The sequence below is a fragment of the Lissotriton vulgaris genome, chromosome 1_1 (assembly GCF_964263255.1).
Source record: "Lissotriton vulgaris chromosome 1_1, aLisVul1.2, whole genome shotgun sequence".
Lineage (NCBI taxonomy): Eukaryota > Metazoa > Chordata > Amphibia > Caudata > Salamandridae > Lissotriton > Lissotriton vulgaris.
The window spans coordinates 210774956-210796537 of record NC_141685.1 but is presented as its reverse complement, the minus strand read 5'-3'; the positions used below and the strand labels follow the sequence as shown (position 1 = coordinate 210796537).

Genomic DNA, 21582 nt, shown 5'->3' with positions numbered 1-21582 from the left:
AGAAAGAACGGGGAGTAAAGGCCCTTTCCCCTTTGAGACAAAATGACGTCTTCTATCGCCCTTTTTCTTAACAGGGTATCGGCCTCCGCTTGGAGCTCGAGCAGCTGGAACTGCGAGCAGACTGGTGGAATCGCTGGAGGCGGGCTGACGAAACGAAGACTGTATCCCTTGCAAACAATATTCAGCACCCACTTGTCCTGGTCCTGAGTAATTTTTCTCCACTCTGCCAAATAATGTTGTATGCTTCCCCCCCACCGGAGCAGGTAACGGACGAGGAGGAAGTAGCACCTCAGGGCCTAGACCCAGCCGGGCCCTTGGGCGTCGAGGACTGCTGGCCTCCTCTGCCCCTCTGGCGCTTCTGGAATGGCCGCCACTGGTACTGCTGCTGCTGTTGTTGTTGCTGCTGGCCAGCCTGACGACCTTACCCTCTTCCCTGGGCACCGAAACATCTCTGGAAGGGACGGAAGGTCTTCCTCTGCTCTTTTGGCTTTTCTAACCCGACAGCCATCGGGGTTTCTGCCTCTGCCTTCATGCGAGCCATCTCCTCATCCGCATGCTTTCCAAAGAGCGTCGCCCCAGAGAACGGCAAGTTGGCAACTCTCTGCTGCGCCTCTGGTTTCAGCGATGTCAGGCGCAACCAGGCATGGCGCCTCATGTTAATCCCGTGGCAGTAGCCATGGGCCGCCAAGAGAGAGGAGTCTGCAGCCGAGCTGATCACCTGATTGGATACCATCATTGATGATTTCTTGGAAGTCCTTCCTCTTGTCCCTAGGAAGGAGCTCCAGAAACTGCTGCAGGGACTCCCACAAAGACCGGTCGTACCGACCCAAGAGAGCCGCGGCGCTAGCGGCCTTCATGGACGTTGCAGCCGTCCCGCAGACTCTTCTACCCGCTGAATCCATCTGTCAAGCTGTTGTGCCAGAAAGCTGCCCTACCTTGCCACGGAGCTGTGGACTGCCTGAGCCCTCGACCGCGACCTCGACCAGGTTTCCCTCCCGCCGCCGCTCGAGTCCCTCTCGCGGCCGCTGAGCGGAGGGAAACTCCAACACCCAGCCTGCCTTGCCTTGCGACCCGGAACAACATCCAGGGGTCATCGCGCCCGGAGGCGCTAGAAAATCCCGCCGTCCTCGGTGGAGCGGGTGTTGTGCCAGAAAGCTGCCCTACCTTGCCACGGAGCTGTGGACTGCCTGAGCCCTCGACCGCGACCAGGTTTCCCTCCCGCCGCCGCTCGAGTCCCTCTCGCGGCCGCTGAGCGGAGGGAAACTCCAACACCCAGCCTGCCTTGCCTTGCGACCCGGAACAACATCCAGGGGTCATCGCGCCCGGAGGCGCTAGAAAATCCCGCCGTCCTCGGTGGAGCGGGTGTTGTGCCAGAAAGCTGCCCTACCTTGCCACGGAGCTGTGGACTGCCTGAGCCCTCGACCGCGACCAGGTTTCCCTCCCGCCGCCGCTCGAGTCCCTCTCGCGGCCGCTGAGCGGAGGGAAACTCCAACACCCAGCCTGCCTTGCCTTGCGACCCGGAACAACATCCAGGGGTCATCGCGCCCGGAGGCGCTAGAAAATCCCGCCGTCCTCGGTGGAGCGGGTGTTGTGCCAGAAAGCTGCCCTACCTTGCCACGGAGCTGTGGACTGCCTGAGCCCTCGACCGCGACCTCGACCAGGTTTCCCTCCCGCCGCCGCTCGAGTCCCTCTCGCGGCCGCTGAGCGGAGGGAAACTCCAACACCCAGCCTGCCTTGCCTTGCGACCCGGAACAACATCCAGGGGTCATCGCGCCCGGAGGCGCTAGAAAATCCCGCCGTCCTCCGCGTCGCGGGACGCGAGCGGGACGCCCGGACTAAGCCCGGACAAAGGGCGGACAGTCCAAGACTGGCCACGACTGGACTGGACCAGGACACTAACATCTGTTGCACCGTGAGTTATTTGCCGCAGTATTTACTTACTTTTGACTGTGTATACGTACGGGGGCTATTTAGCTACTCTACTCTGCCTTCTTGATTAACCATGTCAAAGCAGAAAACACCTATTACCCCTGCCAATACCATGGAGAACTACCTAGTACACAGGGTGACAAAAATAATCAATGATCGGAGGTCCTCCCTAGGGCTTAATGACTCCCCTCCCTGTGCTCAAACAGAAGTGTCTTGCTTAATCGATTTGGACATAGAAGCCACGAATCTAAGTGATGCTGAAAACGTGGAAAATGTTGTTTGTTCTGCACTAAATGCTTCTATAAATGTTTCACAACCTGTTACAAATACCGAATCATTAATGGTAGATGAATCCAACCTGCACTGTAATGATTTAGTGTTAGTTGATGGCGGTATCACCCCGCCAACGCCAGTCCCTGCTCCAAGAGCAGTTAAGAGGTCCACTAAAGTTCCCTCTAAAAGACCAGGACTACGATCGAATAGTAAAAAACCATCAACTCCGCCTAACACTAAATACAAAAATGTAATTGATGACATAGCAGAGGAAGGGAGTAGCACTATAGATTGGGATGACTTGTTATCGAACAAATTTATGGGCATGTTAGAATCTAGGATTGTACGAATAATTAAACCTCTTATATCCAAAATAGATCACTTGTCCGACAAAGTACATAAACTAGAGTCCTTACTAAAAACAGCAAACGATAATATGGGGGACATTCCGAACTCGATCATAAACAAAATAGATGAGCTTCAGGAAAATATGATTGAGAACGTAAAAGCTACATCTGCACCAACGCAGACTGGTGCTCTTAGTGCCACAAGTGATCTTATCAACCCCACTGTTGTAGTTCCCCCTCCAACACAAGAGAATGGTTTTATATCTGACTCCCACCCTGACTCAAATCCTGTAGAGTTGATAGTGGAAGCGTCACCTCTAGTGTTAGTACTTGCCAATGTCCCACTATTGAGAAAAGATCAGATTGAGACCCCAGACTCCCTCCTAAATAAATCATTGCAGTGGCTAGGTAATAATATCCAAGCAACTCCTTGGGGTAAAGAAAAGTTGTCTGAGGATTTGTTATCAGCAAGAAGAGTAAAGTGGATAGGGTCTAAACCCAAGAAATTTGCCGGGGATTGTGTGGTATTAAATCTGAAGGGTCCAGATGTATTGCCAGACATCCTACAAAATATTCTTCCACCCCAACGCAGAACGGCAGAAATAGTCCCGCTAACGTTAGACTTCTTCTATAGTAGAAGAGGTCTACTAGCAAAACCAACTATCCTTAGAACCAAGTGGTCAGTGGTTGGATCTAGAAGGGTTAGGGGTGGCCCTAGCGGTGACTGGGGGTTAAACTTGGAAAACTGCTTTTCGGCTCTATCTGATTTAAACGAATGTGATTGACTCGAAAGCCACGATCTAGCCTCTCATATTAGGCCGCTGCAGCAAAAACATGGAGGAGATGGAAACATAAAATGCTCTAATCTGGTTAACCCGAATATAGAGAAAAAGAAATCACCGCACTTGGTATGTAATAACCCCGCTCCAAAAGAGCTAAAGATAGCAACCGAAGTCTATATATGTGCTACTGGGGCTAGAGAGACCAAGATTATCCCAAGGGATGGAAAAACATCTTTATTAGTAGTGCCAACCAATGCAAGCGATCAGAAAGAAGATCAGCTATTAGATCAATGTAAAACTAATATACTATCCCTTGTATCATGGAATATTGCAGGCATAGCAAGCAAGATAAACACTCTGGAATGGGCTGAATATATTAATCAGCACGACATTATTATGCTGCAAGAAACCTGGTCTCTTACCCCAACATTCAAAGTGGGATATTTAAATTATTACATCCCGGCAACTAGAAACCGCCTCGGACGCCCTTCCGGAGGCTTGTTAATTTGGGTACGACAATCTTTAAATGTCATCATAACACAACTATCAATACCATCAAATGACATTATGGCCCTTACTGTCAGATGGGATAACGGTCAAGAGCTCAGCATCTTTAACGTTTATGCCAGGGGAGTGGCTAGGGGTCAATCCTCTAACACTTTAGCAGTTTTAGAACAGAACATAGAATTATTACCACCACAAAATCAAATAATAGTAGGTGGTGACTTCAATGTAACCTATGAGCCCCTGGGTGAAGAGGACAGGATTTTGTCTGAGGAAGAGGATGCCAAGTGGGGAATCCCCCAGTTGGATTTGCCTGCCATTAAAAAATGGAGTAATGTGGCAATTCAGTTAAAAAGTCTCTGCTTAGCCAGAGGATTGAGAGCGGCAAATGGGCGCTCGCCATCTGATCTAGTAGGTAATAATACGTTTGACAATGGGCGCTCATCTAGTAGAATCGATTATATATTAATAGATGTAAAATTTTGGAGCAAAATGCTAGACATGGTCGTAGAACCTAGACTAGAAAGCGATCATAATCCCTTAAAACTAACCTTTTTTTCCCACTGCAAGCCCACATCGCACTCTAATGACAATGGAATGGTGACGCAGGATGTAGTATGTTCTAACAACCTGCGCCACCTCAAATGGAGAATGATGATAAAAGATAATGTAAAATTAGAGGCACTTAAAGTGTTAGTAGTAAACGAAGTAAACAATATTAAGTCTAAACAAGGGATGCCTAGCTTCCAAGACTACATGATGGAGGCCCATGAAAAACTTTTCTCTGAATTGCAAAGTTTTTTTACCAAAAGAGTAGATTCTAGTAAAGAGGGTAAAACCCAACAGAGACAAGGTTGGTACGACAAAAGTTGCAGATTGGCACGACTTAATTTGAGTTTAGAACTAAAAACTGGCAATGCAATAGGAATTAGGAGAGCAAGAGATGCATACAGACAAGCCCAAAAAAAGGCCAAGAAACGCTGGGATGAAGAAGGGTGGCAGGAATTGAAGGAAGCTTGCGCTGCCAAGGACTCCAAGCGCTTTTGGGCTATTGTAAAATGGGAGAGGGGAGGATTAGCTGCCCAGCCACAAAATAATGTCCCTATTAATAAATGGACTGAGTTTTTTAAACCACAGTACGCCCGCAATCCGGTCCATGCTTCTGTCCAACCTCCGCCATCTATTTTCTTTAAAAATCAAATATTCGATGAGAATGAAGTAACTAAAGCACTGGATGGCATAGCAGGAGGAAAAGCGCCAGGCATGGATGGCATCCCGGCCGACGTATTTTTGTCGGACCGGAATGCGTGGTGCTCATATTTTAAAATGCTGGCTAATGCTGTGGCAATGGGGGGGAAGTGCCCCACTCATGGAAGGGAGCAGAAATAATCCCCATATTTAAAAAAGGAGACAAAACACTAGCCCAAAACTACAGACCAATTAGTCTCATAGACACAGCGCAAAAAGTGATGGGTCGACTAGTCCAGAATAAGTTACAACAATGGATTGACGACAAAAGTATACTATCCCCATATCAGGCAGGGTTTCGCCCACTGACTAGTAGTGTTGACCAAGTTCTCTATTTCTTAACAATCTACTCGAGAAATGTCACACTCAAAAAGGGATCGTTGTACGCTGTCTTTGTAGACCTAAAAGCAGCCTTCGACCTAGTCCCCAGAGAAAAATTGTGGCAAACCCTGGCTGATGTAGGTCTAAGTCAGGAACTCATTACCCTCCTTGTCCGCCTCCATGACAATAACTTTGCCAAAATTAGATGGGGCAAGCAAGGTGAAGCCACAGATCCCTTCCCAGTAGAACGAGGAGTTAGACAAGGCTGTGTGCTAGCTCCAACACTATTTTCAATTTATATTAACGGAATTGTTGACCACCTAATGAAATCCCCAAGTGACGCCCCAATTATAGCAGGTCGCCACGTTCCAGTTCTAATGTTCGCGGACGATACGCTCCTACTCTCACGCACTCCGAGCGGTCTCCAGAAAGTGGTTGATGCCTTTGGGGAATTCTGTGATAGTAGAGGACTTGAATTGAATACTACTAAAACTAAATTCATGTGCCTAAACTATCAGTCCTCTTTCAAAGGAGTAATCAAATATAAAGGTATCCCTCTAGAGAAAGTGGACGCTTTTACCTATCTAGGCATCACCATGCAAGGAAACATGAAGTGGCAATCGCATATTGATAATACTCTATTAAAGTTTAACCAGCTTGCTGGTGCAGTAGCACTGAAACATCGCAAATCACTAACAAAGCCGGTTAAATCTGCACTAGAGATATACAATATGAAAGTATTAGGTGCCTGCTTGTATGGGTCTGAACTGTGGGGGTTTTCAAATCTGAGAGAATTGGGATGTGCAGAAAACAGGTTTTTGCGAGGGCTAGTCATGGTCCCACAAAGCACACCCATGCTCCCTCTGAAATTGGACCTTGGCAAGAAAAATATTGAGGATATAGCCAGACTACGGCCACTCCTATACTGGAGGCGCTTGATGGTGACCCCAGAGCTGGGCCATTATGCTGAAGCTTTGAAGGATGTCATTGAGTTTGACCGTTTCCACTGTATCAAATGGTTAAAAGAACTCAAGGGGCTTCTTGTATTGTTAAAATTGGATCATCTATGGGGAAACTATGATGTGGCTAGCTTTCCATCGAAAGCAAAATTGAAAGAACTGTACTGGGAAATGGTGTACGCAGTAATGTTTTGTAAAGGTTCCCAATCCGCATTGACAACTCGCTTCTGGGACATTAAAATGTATCCGTCATGTGAAATATATTGGGATATTATAGAACGCCCTTACGATAGGAAATTGTATTTTCAATTCCGCATTGGAACCTTACCAGTAAATGCTTTCAAAAAACATTGGTCTCCCATGTGGGATGATCATTGCTATTTCTGTAAGGACCAAATTGAACATATTTCCCATCTGCTGTTTTGTTGTCCACTATATGCTACCCCTAGACGTAAATGGCTGAAGCCAGTGTGCCAAAATATCGGCACACGTAGTCAATCAACAGCCTTGAGAATACTTGAAACGGATTGCTCAACACCCCTTGTAGTTGCCGTAGCTAAATTTCTTGCCTGGGCATGGTCAATACGCACACGCACTTTAAAGACAAATGTGAATATATTAGGAATTAGTGTTGTCTACCAAATTATCCTATTGCATTGTATGAATTGTTCTTTTTTATAGAAACTAATTGAATTTTAACCTTATAGTATTTATCATGTAATATTCGGCTGTCAAAATGTTTAATATGTGTTTTAAAATTATTTTTAAATATAGTATTTATTGTATTATGGATAGGAAGGATGCTTTTATGACAATTGTCGAATAAAGCTTTACAAATTGAAATTGAATCCATCTGAAGGCTCTCCTTATCTGGAGGCACCGTAGAAGTCGGGGCAGTAGCGTGCTGCTTCCTGGCCGCAGTGATGATTTACTGAATCCGGCACCGGGTCTGATCTAAGGAACGCCGGATCGGAGTCTGGGGGTCTGTACTTTTTCTACAGCCGGGAAGGAGCGGATTTCGTTGACGGCAGAGTCAGGAAGAGCTCCATAGCCGGTTCTTCCAGCCCTGGTACCAAGGGCAACAAAGGCCGAGACAACTGCCGCTTTTGCAAGGTCTCGAAGATTACCGATGTAGAAGGTGTGGGTACCGTTAGAGTAATCACCAGCTTCGCCGGCCCTCTCAATAATACCTCCTGAAACGATACAATGTCATCCACCGGTGACAGTCTCGTATGTGGGGAATCCGATAAGGTGGGCGAATATTCCCGGGCACGGGAGGAGTCCGTACGACGGAACGGGACCTCGACCTGTCCCTCCGGTGATCATTGCGGACCGTGTCGGAGATAGACGGTCACTCCTTGAACTGTGTCTCCGCCTGGACCGTGACCTAGACCTCCTAGGCCTCGGGCGATCCACTGGCCGTACAGGAGGCGGAATCTGAGGAGGCAGAACCGGAATCCTAGGCTGTGGCGTCCCCTTAGGAAGCGACGGAAAGCGCGGCAGAGATAGCGACCGTGGAGGCGGCCGCGGTGGAGGAAGAGGATGATGAGGAGGAGGAGGAGTAGGAGGACGAGGAGGCATCTCCTTAGGCAATGGAGGAGGTGTAGGCGTCCTAGGCCTAGAAGGCGAATAGGTCTGAGAATAGACAGAGTCCGGAGACCTAACCACTCTCCTCTTCTTCTTCTGCGCAAGTTCTCGAGACTGACCTCTTCTCAGACGAGCACCGGCGCCATCTCGACCGTGGGCTCGTGGATGCAGAAGAAAGGCTGACCACTGAGGCATGGGACACAGTCCTGGCCCTTGATCGCCTCCTCGACGTCTATTTCTCCTTCCTCAACGCCGACCTCTTTTTCGACATCGAACGTCTCGATGTCGACACATCCCTCGACGTCGACCCTCTTTTTCTCGAAGTCGACCCTCTTTTTCTCGACGTTGACCTTCTTCTTCTCGACGTCGAACGTCGACCTTGACGGCGAACAACGGTGTTGCCTCGACGACGATCGCGGTTGCCTCCTGGACCCATCTCAACGTCGATGGCGTCTCGACGACTATGAAGTCCTCGACGTCGACCTTGTCCGAGATCTCGACTTCAGTCCCCTCGACGTCTAGCGGCGACGTCGTTTCGACCCTGAGCCCTGGGACAACGGGGAGCAGATGGTGGTCATCCCTCTCGACGCCGAGGCCATCGACGTCGATGGAGATCTGTGCCTCTTCCTGGCCTTTTCTTGACTGGGGAGCCCCCCAGAGGCCAAAGCACGGGCAGAGGATGAAGAATGAGTCCCTCCATGCCCAGACCCACCTGGTTCCTGAAGTCTCCTTAGTCCTTCCAGGCCTTAGAGACAAATTTTCTCCCTGTCCCTCAGGGTCCTCTTGGACAAGGATTGGCAAATCTCACATTCTTCAGGGACATGGGAGAAAAGGAGACATCAGATACACACTCTGTGAGCGTCTTATTAGCCTTCTTCCTGGCACACTCAGGGCACTTGTTAATAAGGCTGGCATGTTCGACAAAAGAGTGGGCAAAACTGGCCAAAAAAACCTGCAAAAGGAAGAAGAAGCAGTCAGACATCGAGTGAAACACTCAAAACACTTAAAAAGTGACAAAAAATTGAAAAACACACCCAAAAAGGGAGAGCTCAATGCTCCAGGGTCCTGCTAGCAGGAGCCGGAAAAAAGAACTGAAAGTAAAAGCACTTTGGCTGTGCTTTCTGGGATACCAAGGGTCTCTGGAGAGTTCCTTAAAGGCACGGTATGCTTTTTCCAGACACATAATGGCAGCTTATGGCGGCTTGTCTGTCCATCCCTTCATCTCTATCATTCCAAGGAATTTGTCAAGGGGAAGTTTCTCTTTGGGTGACACTTGGCAGTTTGGGTTCAATGTGATAATGGTGGAATATCCTTTTCATTTCTAGTTGAAGTACTGGACATTGTAGCCTTGTAGGTAAAGGCTGCATTATTTGTCTTTAATTTTCTCTTAAGTGTCTTAAGTGTCTATGCAGGACTGCACAGAAGACAGCTTAAGAGAATTATTTTTGATTGCTCCGGGGTCCACGAACATGGGCGGGACTATTTTCTAGATTATGACAATACACAGAGATCCCCTACTACAGAAACAGCATAACCCACAGGAAAAAAACAAACAGAGGGGGTTGATAATAGCAAGAGAGCTACACAGGAGCGTCGGAAACTTCCTGGCAAGGAAAAGCTACACAATAGCAAACAAATACCCCACATGGGGTACGTCACATCCCTATGAAAGCAAGGGACACCTCTTGCAACAAGCGCATAGGCAGAGGTCAAAAGAAACACAAACAGCTGGCCCAGCTGCAGTAAAGTAAGGGAAAAAACCACTGGCTGAACAGCCATACAATCGTTCTGGGACAAACCTCTTGGACCTAAAGACAAACAGAAAAACCGTGACAACACCGTCACAGGAAAACATAGATCCACCATAGTGGACTAAAACCCAGGAAGTCAACGAAATCCTGAAAAGAGACACTGTACTGCAGATTCGGCATTGTCGTCAAACAAATGAGCCCCATCAAAAGGTCAGATCTCTGACTCGCTTCCGAACATTTTTGGGGAAACTGCCAACGCGTAGCCAAGCATGACGACGCAGGGCGCCTGAGCTGGCCATAGCGCGACCCACTGAGTCAGTGGTGTCCATGGCCGACCGGATGGTAAACTGCACCATGTCAAAGTCATCCCGAACCAGCTGGAGCAGGTCAGCACGAGGGCCCTCCGGCAAGTAGGGAAGGAGTAGCTCGGCAGAGTCCCAAAGGGCATAAGTAGCCCGAGCAAACACGCAGATCGTGTTGAGGGAACGAAGGCCGGAACTGGTGGACTCAAAAACATTGCAGCCACACGACTCCAACCACATAGACTCCCAAGTGGGAGGAAGCAACAGTGAAGGAGAGGAAGGAAGTGCAGCCTGGACTACCAGTTCATGAGCCTTAGGATGAAGGGACAAACAGGCAGGGTCATCTGGAGCCGGTTGGTGGTGATGCGCCACAGCACGAGCCACAGGGTCACCAGACGCGGGTCTGGCCCAAGTCCCCAGAAGAACATCATATAATGACCTGCCAAAAGGCAAAAGAGGCTCCACATCCACCGAGCCCTGGTGAAGAAGATCCAACAAAGGATTCGAAAGCAGGGAGACACAGGCAGGCTGCATGTGTAAGACATGGGCAGCCCTACTAACTGCCCACGCAAAAATGAACACTGGCCTCAGTGGCCATCCCAGGTGGCGGTAGCAAGTCATCCGTTGGGGAAGGCTCCAGGCTAATCCGTCCGCCCAATGACAGCCGCCTTGCAGAGAAATGAGCCGGACAGTGCCCCATGGGATTCGGCTCCGAGGCGCATGGGAATATCTGTGCGGGGGTGGGGAGGGGGGAGGGGGGGACCCACTGGGGTTACGTACTCCAATAGAGGGACAACAGGGGACCGAACTGGCGTCGACTGACGACGGAACGGCGTCGGCGCTGATGGCCTCCGAAGAGGGCTCGACCACCAGGTGTCGGACCAGCATCAACTGGCATCCACTAAGGCCGGAGCCGGCGGGGAAGAACGAAGTCGACTCGGATTCGACTGCGCGCTGCAGCCACATCCAACGACGATGCAGGAAGCCCCGCAGGACTGTGTCAAGATGTGTCAATAGGGCTGGACGATGGAATGGGATGCCCATCCGGGCTATGTCCCGATGTCACAGCGACTTCGGCGTCAAGGCACTCAGTCAGCACGGAGGGCAAACCCGCCGGCGAACCCCCGACCTGAGCCGAAGGCGCGCCAGGGAGAGAAAGTGACCCAAAGATGGTCTGGAGAGCCCTAGAATAGGCTTCCATCTGGGTCCTAGTGGCCCCAGCACCAGGAAACGCTGGATAGGCAGGGGCCGACTCCTAAGGGCTTGCGTCTGGTCAAGACCAGGAGCGGTGGCCCCCAGCGCCATGCTTGTCGAGGTCGACGACCTCCGTGACTTCTTCCGATGCTTACTTGAGGCAGGCGAACGACGTCCACGGGAACGACTCCGGGATCTGTCCCGAGGAAGAGCCGTACCTTTGGAGCCCTCGACTGGGGACGGCTTTCGGCACCACGAGGACTCCGACTGGGACATCTGGGCAAGACAACAGTTTCATCTGTCGTTCCCGTAGGGACTTCGGCTTCAGCTGCCGGCAGGCGTCGCACTCGGCGGAGTCGTGGTGCTCGCCCAAGCACCACATACAGATCTCCTGTGGATCTGTCGCCGACATCTGCCGTGAGCAGTACGCACACGATAAGAAGCAGACAGGCATCGCACACTGTTCCAGATGTGAAAGGAGTCGCGAAGGCCTGAAAACAAGCCAGAGAAACCGCTTAACACCAGATCCGCCTTGGGAAGCGGAAAAGAAGAAAACTGACGACAGCACGCCGAGGGGGTCTTGTATGGCTCCATTGACGTCACTTCCGTGGACGACGTCAGGACGGAGCCAGGCGACGCCGTCTCCTGGGGTGCAGAGTTACTGCGGGGGGAAAAGTGTTCCGGATCCAGTCTGACACCTGGAGATATTCTAAGTTAAGGAATCTGCAGCTAGATGTCTCTATCAGATAAATATTTACTGGCTGACCGCCGTGACTGCAGAATTGTATACCGTTGCAGTAGGTATCTATGACCTAGTATGAGGGTACTGCTAACCTCGACCTGGAAACATACATTTTGCTGGAATCACTCAAAGACTGCATATTTTGTAATTATTTAGAGGGAAATGCACAATTTTGCCAACTGAACCAAGAAGGAGCTGTATCATTCAGACAAAATCCGTTGTATATTTCAAGAATTACATACTTATTACAGACTTCACCCACTTTAGTCCTGTGACAACTGCAAAATTCAAGGCCCCTGTTGACATGATGCCACAGTCACAATAATAAAGAACTAAGGGCCAGATGTAGGTAAATCATATTTACTGACTCTGAAATACCGAATTTTACCGATTCGGTATTTCAGAGTCGATAAATATGAAGGGGGGAGATGTAGGTATTTCCAGATGTGGAAATACCGAATCGTTAGAATTCAGTATTTACCGATTCGGTAATTACCGAATCGGTATTCCCTATTAATTCCTATGGGCTGTGAAGCCCATAGGAATGAATGGGAAATACCGATTCGGTAATTACCGAATCGGTAAATACCGACTTTTGCAAGGGTGCAGGGGGTGTCACTTTGACACCCTCTGGCACCCCAAAAATAGGCATGTGCGCCATGTGGCACACAGACATGCCCTAAGGGCATGTCTGTCTGTCACATGGCTATTGGATTGGATGTTAAAATACCAAATTTGTAGGGCCTTTGGGACTCAGAAGAGTCCCACCTACATCTGAGATTTACCGAATCGGTAAAAATACTGATTCGGTATTTTCCATAATCGGTAAATTTACCGAATCGGTAAATTTACTGATTCTGTAAAATAATGCCCCTACATACCATTTCTGAAATACCGGTCGGTAACGGCCGAAAATACCGATTTTCGGCCGTTACCGACCGACCTACATCTGGCCCTAAATTGCTCATCCCCTGTAGTACTCACTTAAGATCCGTTTTCAGCTGCTTGATGACATCAGCCTCCCGCCTCTTCCCGTCCTCATGTTTGCTCTTTTCCTTCGAGGACGACTCCCTGTCCTTATCTGGCTCCTTTTGCTTTTCACGGTGCTTTTCCCGCTCCTTCTCCCGCTCACGCTCCTTCTCCCGCTTGTCCCGATCACGGTCTTCCTCCTTCACTTTCACCTCAGGGACATCATCAGAAGGTTTGGCTACTGCCCCGGGGGCTGTGAAAGGCTCCTCTGGGTCCGCCTTGATCTCAAGTGCTTCCTCCTTCACATCTTCCGTGCTGGACTGGGATTGCAGAAGTTGACTGTTGCTACGCTGACGGATCTGTGCAAGTGAGAGAATGCCAAAGACTAAATGTGGGGGAGCCAAAAGGGGATTTAATATGAGAGAATAACAGGAGGACAGGAAGGAAGAACAGTGAGAGAAAAGAGGAAAGGGCACTGGAGGCTTAGTTAAGAAATGGAAGAAGGTAAACAACACAAGTGAGAGAGATGGAGGTTGTTGGTGAAAAAAGGTAGAAAAGAAGAGAGAAAGATTGGTATAATAAAAAGAGAGAGAAAGGAAAAGCAGAAATAGAGAGCAACAATGAGAGCAGGATAAGAGATCGTCAATCCAACACATATATAATCCATGAGAAAACATCACCCTTACATCATGCAAGCCTCCTAGTTCCAGAAGCATCAAATCCCACCCTTGTTTACAGTCCTCTGAAGGCACTCTATTACAAGTTACAACTAATTTAACATGATGTCAGTCCCACGCCTCGTACACTTAACAAGTCTAGAACCAGCCAGAATCCTTCTTTCATGCACAGACATGAAACCTCTAGTTCTGGCATAAGATCCCCTCGTCAGCAGCCCCACTCTAACATTCCACTGATTCTCCAATGCACACATAGCATCTTTGGTGACTTTTGTTTATAAGATGATAGTGGTGGTGTCACATGGACTGGTATAAAAACATATCTGATCCCTTACAACACTGCACAGCTCAGTGAAATGTAACATTAATTGCAGAGTGTTCCTCATGTAATGGATACAAATATGTATTTTTGAAGTATCAAAAGCCTCTTTTTAATGATAATAGGTAATTTTACGTAATTTAAAACTGAATGTGAACTAAAAATGCAAACATATTTGTTTTATTGGTAACATCGAGCAAACCAGAACTTGGAATTCCTTGTAAAAACTAAACTAGAACACACCGTCCTGTGTCACTCACTTAAATATTAGGTGTAACTAATAGATTTCAATGTCTGTACTAAACAGTAACGACCAATCCAAACAAAGGCATACTTCTTTCACTTCTGCTCATGGGATAGTCCCATATTGTTGTTTATTGCAAATTCAGTTCAGTGGTGAAGCAGGATTTTTAATAAATATTTAAGAAGGGTGACTTCTTAAAAATTAGATTTTGTCTGCCTTAACCTCCAAAATGCTAATTAGCATTAGCCTGCTGGCAGGCAGCCCTGCTATTGCTTCTCTGAATGAGGTGTGAAAACTGCTCTTAGAGCAGAAAACATGGCTTAGGCCTTTTCACAGACTATCTGCGTGCAAGGTGTGTGGAACATATCAGCTCAGGAAGGTCAGCTGGTGAGGGCTAAGGAATGTCATTAACTGGATAAAGACCAGGGTGATGTCTACCAATTTATAGGTAATTGTAAAGGGAGACCTGGAGAAGAGATGCCTTTTGTCTCTAAGACTCTCTGTGGCCAGTTTGACTCCAACCCAATGGGAGGAGGAACAGTCCCTAGAGCCAATTCGTTGCATCTGAGAATAATGCTCATTCCTCTAAAAACACCCATGGCAGGCACACAAGTTGTTTTGTGGGTGTGGGGGCTGGATTCTGCCATTTTGGAATAGGGCACTGTGGGATAGTTTGCAATAAGGCTGTGAAAAAGTGTCTCTTTTTATATAGTTAACCCCCACTTTTTGCCTGGTATTTCATGTAGTTTCGATTGTAGTGCACAGGGTCCCTTCCTACCAGGTCCACTGTGCCTGTGCTTCCTCCCTACAACTATTCCACATTTGGTCCTTCAGGCCCCCTGTAAGTCCCTAGTCAATGGTACCAGGGTACCAAGGGTATTGGGACTGAAGAAGGTCCACTTGGGACCCCTCACCCTGGCCCTGCAGTCTGCCACTGCAGCATACATGGCCTGGTGCTGATAAAGCAACTAAGTTGACATGGCACACTGCCTAAGGTATAGGTAACTCACCCCTCTAGCAGGCATTCCAGCCCTAGGGCAGAATGTACTAGCTGTGGGCATCTCTGCCTGAGCAGATATGCCCACACAATTTTTAAGTCCATTCTAAAATACTGTAAGAACCATAGAGAGTACATGGGATGCGAAGTCGACAGCTCGAGTTCCCCAGCACTATGATGGATTCTTTGAAACCAGGAGTGTTTGGTACCAAACTACTCCTCTCAATAAACCCACACTGATGCCAGTGTGGGATTTATTGGACCATGTACTCAGAGGGCACCTCAGAGGTGTCCCTTGAAAACCTACCAACACCAGTGTGGTCACAGACTGGCTTTAGGCAGCCAGACACCAACAGGCATGGTTCTGGACCCCTGAGCCGAGAGCCTCTGCTCTCTGAGACCAGAAACAATGCATATCCTGGGCACAGGTGTCACTACTCCTCCACCAAGATGGGCACAGTGCTCGAGAGGTAAGCTTCAATGGCATGCCACCCTTATAATGCGACCCTCAGCCTCTGCTGCTAGCAGCAGATGACAGCTCCTGGTTTACGCCCCCAATTTAGGTAGGAAAACCGGCAGGAAAAACTAAAAGAACAGGAGGTGTGCCCACCTCTGCCAACTCTATCCCCAAGGTGAAGGTGACCAGGTGAAGTACACTTCTCAGTCCTTGTCATCTTGAAGATGGAGAGATACATCCAACTAGGGCTAGGACTATGCCCTCTCCCACAGGAGGGTGGCATAATTAAGGATGTAGTTATCCCAGGTAAGGTGCCCATTGACTCTACCTGACAAGCTCTTAAAACGCACCTAAATGTAGTATTTTGGTGGGTCCACCAGACCCTGAAACCAGTTCCTACCGACCTAAGAAGAAGGACGAAGAAGACGCCCTGCAGCGAAGCCTGAGGACGCCTTATGACTTGGGCCCAGCCCTACCAGGCTGTCTCCAGCTACGAAAAACCCTACAACACCTGTCCTGCAGCCAGCCTGTCCTGCAGCCAGCCAGACCCCAAGGAAGGCTCTCTGCCCTTTGACAAATACCAGAACTCCTGAGGACAGCAGATCTGTTCCCAAGGAACCTACACAAAGGACTCTGGTGCCCTACAAAACCGCGAGTCCTATCCACTGCACCGAATGTATGATCGCACATCGCAAACGATTCCAATGCGTGCTTTTACCACGCGTCAAAAACATTGCAAAGACCATCACATCGGCATTTTTAACAACGCACAGCGTTTCAACGCCAATGCGGTGTTTCCGATTGCCAAGAAGAATACATCGCACACTGTAAAAGCGCACGCCATTACAACGCATATGTGTCCAACCACAGTTTCAGATGTTTTTTTTTTTAAAATGCGTGCTCCCGCCTCTAACCGCCGGCCCCCACTGCCCCTGTATCTTTCCCCATTAAAAAAAAAATGAAGAATAAGGCTGGACTGCTGCTGCCAAAGCCATATGTCTTTTTTCCAGCTTGGGAGGAAGAAAATTGTGTATGTTTCTTCTTCCCAAGAAACAATCAGGTGTGCAAAACGCTACCAATCCTGGATCAGGCTGAGTAAAATTCCATTCAGTAATTTTGCTCTGCTTGACTCAGAGTTGGGGCCTGTGTGTGGCTTCACAGCTTGGATGGCAAAGTGTGCGTGTGCCGATAGAAGACAGGAGCACAGTGTGCCCTCGCTCGCATTACACTACTTAACAAACCCACGATGTAGCTCCGTTTTCAGAAGCTGTTTTTCCTCACATCCTTGTGAGAAAGTGAGTTTCTGTTGCAGTACTCCCCCACTTTTTGCCTGATACCTGATGCACTTTTCCTTGGTTTGCCCTGGGTCCCTGCCAATCAGGTACCCAGGGCCTGTGTTCCTTCCCTAAAAACTGCACTAAAGCCTAAACCCAATTGGCCTCTCTGGCCACATGTCAGCCCCTAGTAAATGGTACCCTAGGTACCCAGGGGATTGTGACCAGAGAAGACCCCTAAGGGCTGCAGCACTTATTGTGCCACCCTTAGGGGCCCTGTACCCGGACACACACACACTGCTTTTGGAGTGTCCTGATGCAGAACTAAACTAAGTCAAGTCAAGTCAAATGATTTATATAGCGCGCTACATACCCAGAGGGTCTCAAGGCGCTTGAAGAAGGGTGGGGAAATTACTTGTCGAATATCCAGGTTTTAAGTTGCTTTCTGAATGTTAGGTGGTTCTGAGTGAGGCGAAGGTGAGTGGGAAGTGAGTTCCAGGTTTTAGCTGCCAGGTAGGAGAAGGATCTGCCTCCCATGGTGGTTTTGTTGATGCAAGGTACAGTTGCAAGGGCTTGGTTGGAGGATCGTAGCTGGCGGGAGGGGGTGTAGAAGGAAAGTCGTGAGTTGAGGCATTCGGGTCCAAGTTCGTAGAGTGCTTTGTGTGCGTGGGTTAGGAGGCGGAAAGTAATCCTCTTGTTAACGGGGAGCCAGTGGAGGTTTTTCAGGTGTCCAGAGATGTGGTCTTTACGCGGGATGTCTAGTATGAGTCTGGCTGAGGCGTTCTGGATGCGTTGGAGTTTTTTCTGGAGTATTGCGGTGGTACCGGCGTATAGGGTGTTTCCGTAGTCCAGGCGGCTCGTGACCAGTGCGTGGGTGACCGTTTTTCTAGTTTCGATGGGGATCCAGCAAAATGTTTTTTTGAGCATGCGAAGAATATTGAAGCAAGATGATGAGACGGCGTTGACTTGTCTGTTCATAGAGAGTGAGGAGTCCAGGATGACACCTAAGTTCCGTGCGTGGTCCGTCGGGATGGGTGCTTTTCCAAGGGCCTCTGGCCACCAAGAGTCATCTCAGGCGGAGGGGGAGGTACCTAGGATAAGGACTTCTGTTTTGTCTGAGTTCAGTTTTAGACGGCTGTGCTTCATCCACTCGGCTACTTCTTTCATTCCTTCATGTAGTTTGGTTTTGGCGGTGTTAGGGTCTTTGTTGAGTGATAGTATCAGTTGAGTGTCATCAGCGTAGGAGATGATGTTGAGGTTGTGTTGGCGTGCGATGGCCGCGAGGGGGCTCATGTATACGTTGAAGAGGGAGGGGCTGAGTGAAGATCTTTGTGGCACGCCGCAGATGACTTCGGTAGCTTCTGATTTGAATGGTGGAAGGCGGACTCTCTGAGTTCTTCCGGCAAGGAACGAGGTGATCCATTCCAGTGCTTTTCCTTGGATTCCGATGTTTCTGAGGCGTTGTATTAAGGTGCTATGACAAACTGTGTCAAAGGCTGCGGAAAGGTCGAGGAGGATGAGGGCGACTGTGTCTCCGTCGTCTAGCAGAGTTCGAATGTCGTCTGTTGCTGCGATGAGTGCGGTCTCAGTGCTGTGTTTGGCTCGGAAGCCGGACTGTGAGGAGTCGAGGGATTTGTTGGTTTCGAGGAAGGCGGCAAGCTGGTTGTTGACAGCTTTCTCGATGACTTTGGCCGGAATGGAAGGAGCGAGATGGGGCGGTAGTTTTTGAGTTCGGTGGGGTCAGCTGTGGGTTTCTTCAGAAGGGCGCTGAGTTTGGCATGTTTCCAGCTTTCCGGGAAGGTGGCGGAGTTGAGGGAGCAGTTGATGACGTCTCGGAGGTGCGGTGCTATAATGGAGTCTGCTTTGTTGAAGATGTGGTGAGGGCATGGGTCTGTGGGGGATCCTGAGTGGAAAGAGTTCATCAGGCGGATGGTGTCCTCAGTGGAGATTGGGTTCCAGTCATTGAGGATGTTCAAGGGGGATGGGGGTCCTGCAGAGGGTTGGGTGGGTTGGTCTTCGGGTCAGTTGTCGAAGCTGTTGTGGATGTCTGCGATCTTGTTGTGGAAGAATGAGGCTAGGGAGTTGCAGAGGGCTTGAGAGGGGGTGATGTCGTTGGAGTTGGCTGAGGGGTTGGTAAATTCCTTGACGATGTTGAATAATTCCTTGCTGTTGTGGGCGTTGTTATCTAGTCGGTCCTTGAAAGCGGCTTTCTTGGCGTTCCGGATCAGTTGGTGGTGTATACGGGTGGCGTTTTTGAAGGCGTCCTTGGTGCTGGTGTTTGGGTCTTTTTTCCAGGCCTTCTCAAGGGAGCGACAGAGTTTCTTAGATTTCTTAAGATCATCGTTGCTGCCTAGTTTTATTTGACGTTTTTTCAACGGTGCTAGGATGTCGGCGCTGTTGGATAGCCATTGGGTGAGGTTAATGGCTGCTTGGTCTGGGTTTGAGGAGTGGGCGGGGGGGTTTTGAAGAAGAGATGAAGAGATCTGGTCAATGGTGATTTTGTTCCAGTTTCTTCGCAGAGTGGGTTGAGGATGGTTGTTGGTTGTGGTCTTATTGTAGGTAAAGTGAACGCAGCTGTGGTCCGTCCAAAGGAGAGCTGTGGTGTGGCTGAAGGAGACATGTTTGCTGGAGGTGAAGATAGGGTCGAGTGTGTGACCTGCGGTGTGGTGCGGTGTGGTGCGGTGTGCACTGCCCTGGCATACATCAGCCACCCCTCTAGCTGAGTGCCCTATGCCAGTGGTGTGGGCACAGGTGCCTGAGCCCTGTGCCCCTACAGTACCCAGGGCCATTCCTGGGTACTGTAAGTGCAGTGATGCCATTAAGAGTATATGGTGCTGGGAGGTTGTCATTACGAACTCCACAGCACCATAATGGCTACACTGAAGGCTGACAAACTTTTCAGCACATTAAACCCACACTGATGCCAGTGTGAGATTTAATGTAAAATGCACTACAGAGGGCATCTTAGAGATGACCCCAGAAACCTAACCTACAATCCACGTCTTGTCTGAGAGGCAGCCTAGGCTGCCACACAGCAGACATGTTGCTGGACCCCTGGGTGGAGAGTTCTGCTCTCCTGGGCCTGCAACAATGCACATCCTGGGACGAGGTGCCAAGCCTCCTCCCCCAGGATGGGCAGGGGAAGCTTCAAAGGCATTCCGCCTTTGTGAACTTCTCCAGACCACTTGGTTCATTTAGGCCCCATGTGGGCGCTCTTCGGGGTGCTGTCAAGTACTGTGGGCTTCCGTGGACCATCTTCAAAGCCTGGATGCAAGATTTGATCTTATCAGGGCCACACAACAGACATGTTTGCAGATTTTGCTAGTTACGGTGTTTGCTTAAGGACCAAGTGAAAACACAGTTTTAAGAGCTAACAGTATATGCCCCCCACCCTGCACTCCGTATGATAACGTTTAGTCTGCTGTGTCTGTTGTGTTCTGTCGTTTCCAGCACCAGCAAAACGATTTTCCAAGTTTATAGTTCCAACATTCTTTGTTTCGTTCCTACTTAATAAGCCTTGCATGCAACGAATTACATTTTATTTCTCAACGTCAGTTAAGCCTCTGAAATTGCAAATGCTATTGTTTTCGCTCATGTTTATTATTTCAGTCAGCCAGCTGTGCTTTGCTGTCACACAATCTCCTATCCGGGATACATTTCCGCTCAATGTTTTGAATTGTTCGCTCAAGTATATACAAAGTGCGTCAACACCAAGAGGTGGGCCGTATAACTGAAGTTACATTACAAAACAAGGTCCTTGCTGGTATTCCTCATCACTTCTGTTATGGCTGAAGAAGTAATGTTCAGTTTGCAGTTTGCTCAGATCCTCCTTGGCGTTTCATCATGCCTCTACCATGCCAGTGACAGCTCAGGCAGCACCCCATACCATCTTCATGCTGCCAATCTTGCTCTCGCACTACAGAATGTCACTTCAGTAGTCCTACATCAAAGGGCATTTTATGAGTAATTACCATTGAGCCGACAGGTTTGTAAATGCTGCATCTCTAGTCTTCCTTTGAACAATATTTTGCACAAAATGATCTCTTTTCTTCCATTGGTAGCTCGGTGTCCCCTTCTGAATAAAATATTCTTATTTTTGGGGGTGTGTCTATGGTTTGAGCGATTACGTGGCCCCCAATGACATATTGTTCCAAGTATCCACAGATTGGAGGCAGAAATATAACAGGCACTTTAGAGCATGCCTCTGCCCTTCTTGCATTCCATGTCTTGCCTGGCCCTATTTGTGTTTTACAGCCCAACAGACAATCGACTAAACCAAGCCTGTTTTCCAACTTGATGTGTGGGCTCATCCAAGCCAGGATTTTTCATCAATTTCTAAGACATGTAGTCACACAACACCACTCAATACAACGCCTATCCATACAACCACATCAGGCAACATAATTACAATCCACATAATACCACTCAACACCACATCATTCTACTCCACCCAATTACTCACTAATCAATACCACATAAGTATACCCCAAAAACCCACACTATACCACATAACAATCCACATAAAACACTCAACACCATGCCACATAATTCCACTCAACATAATTTCACTCGATACCACACTGTTCGGTGCAACATATTCAACTCCACACAGTCATTCCACACCAGATTATTAAAATAAAAAAACATTATTCCACTCCACAACACAATTTCACTACACACCACATATGTCCAATTTGCAACACATA

At 48.7% G+C, this 21582-nt stretch overlaps 1 protein-coding gene across 2 annotated transcripts in view; it reads right to left on the bottom strand.

Annotated features, from left to right (window-relative positions):
- RNF20 (ring finger protein 20) overlaps positions 1-21582 on the bottom strand; it is a 196266-nt gene that overhangs the window by 119796 nt on the left and 54888 nt on the right. For both annotated transcript variants that reach the window (XM_086952191.1, XM_086952192.1), the window contains exon 13: positions 12924-13267. In XM_086952191.1, the coding sequence (XP_086808317.1) occupies positions 12924-13267 (344 nt within the window). The remainder of the gene's footprint in view (positions 1-12923; positions 13268-21582) is intronic.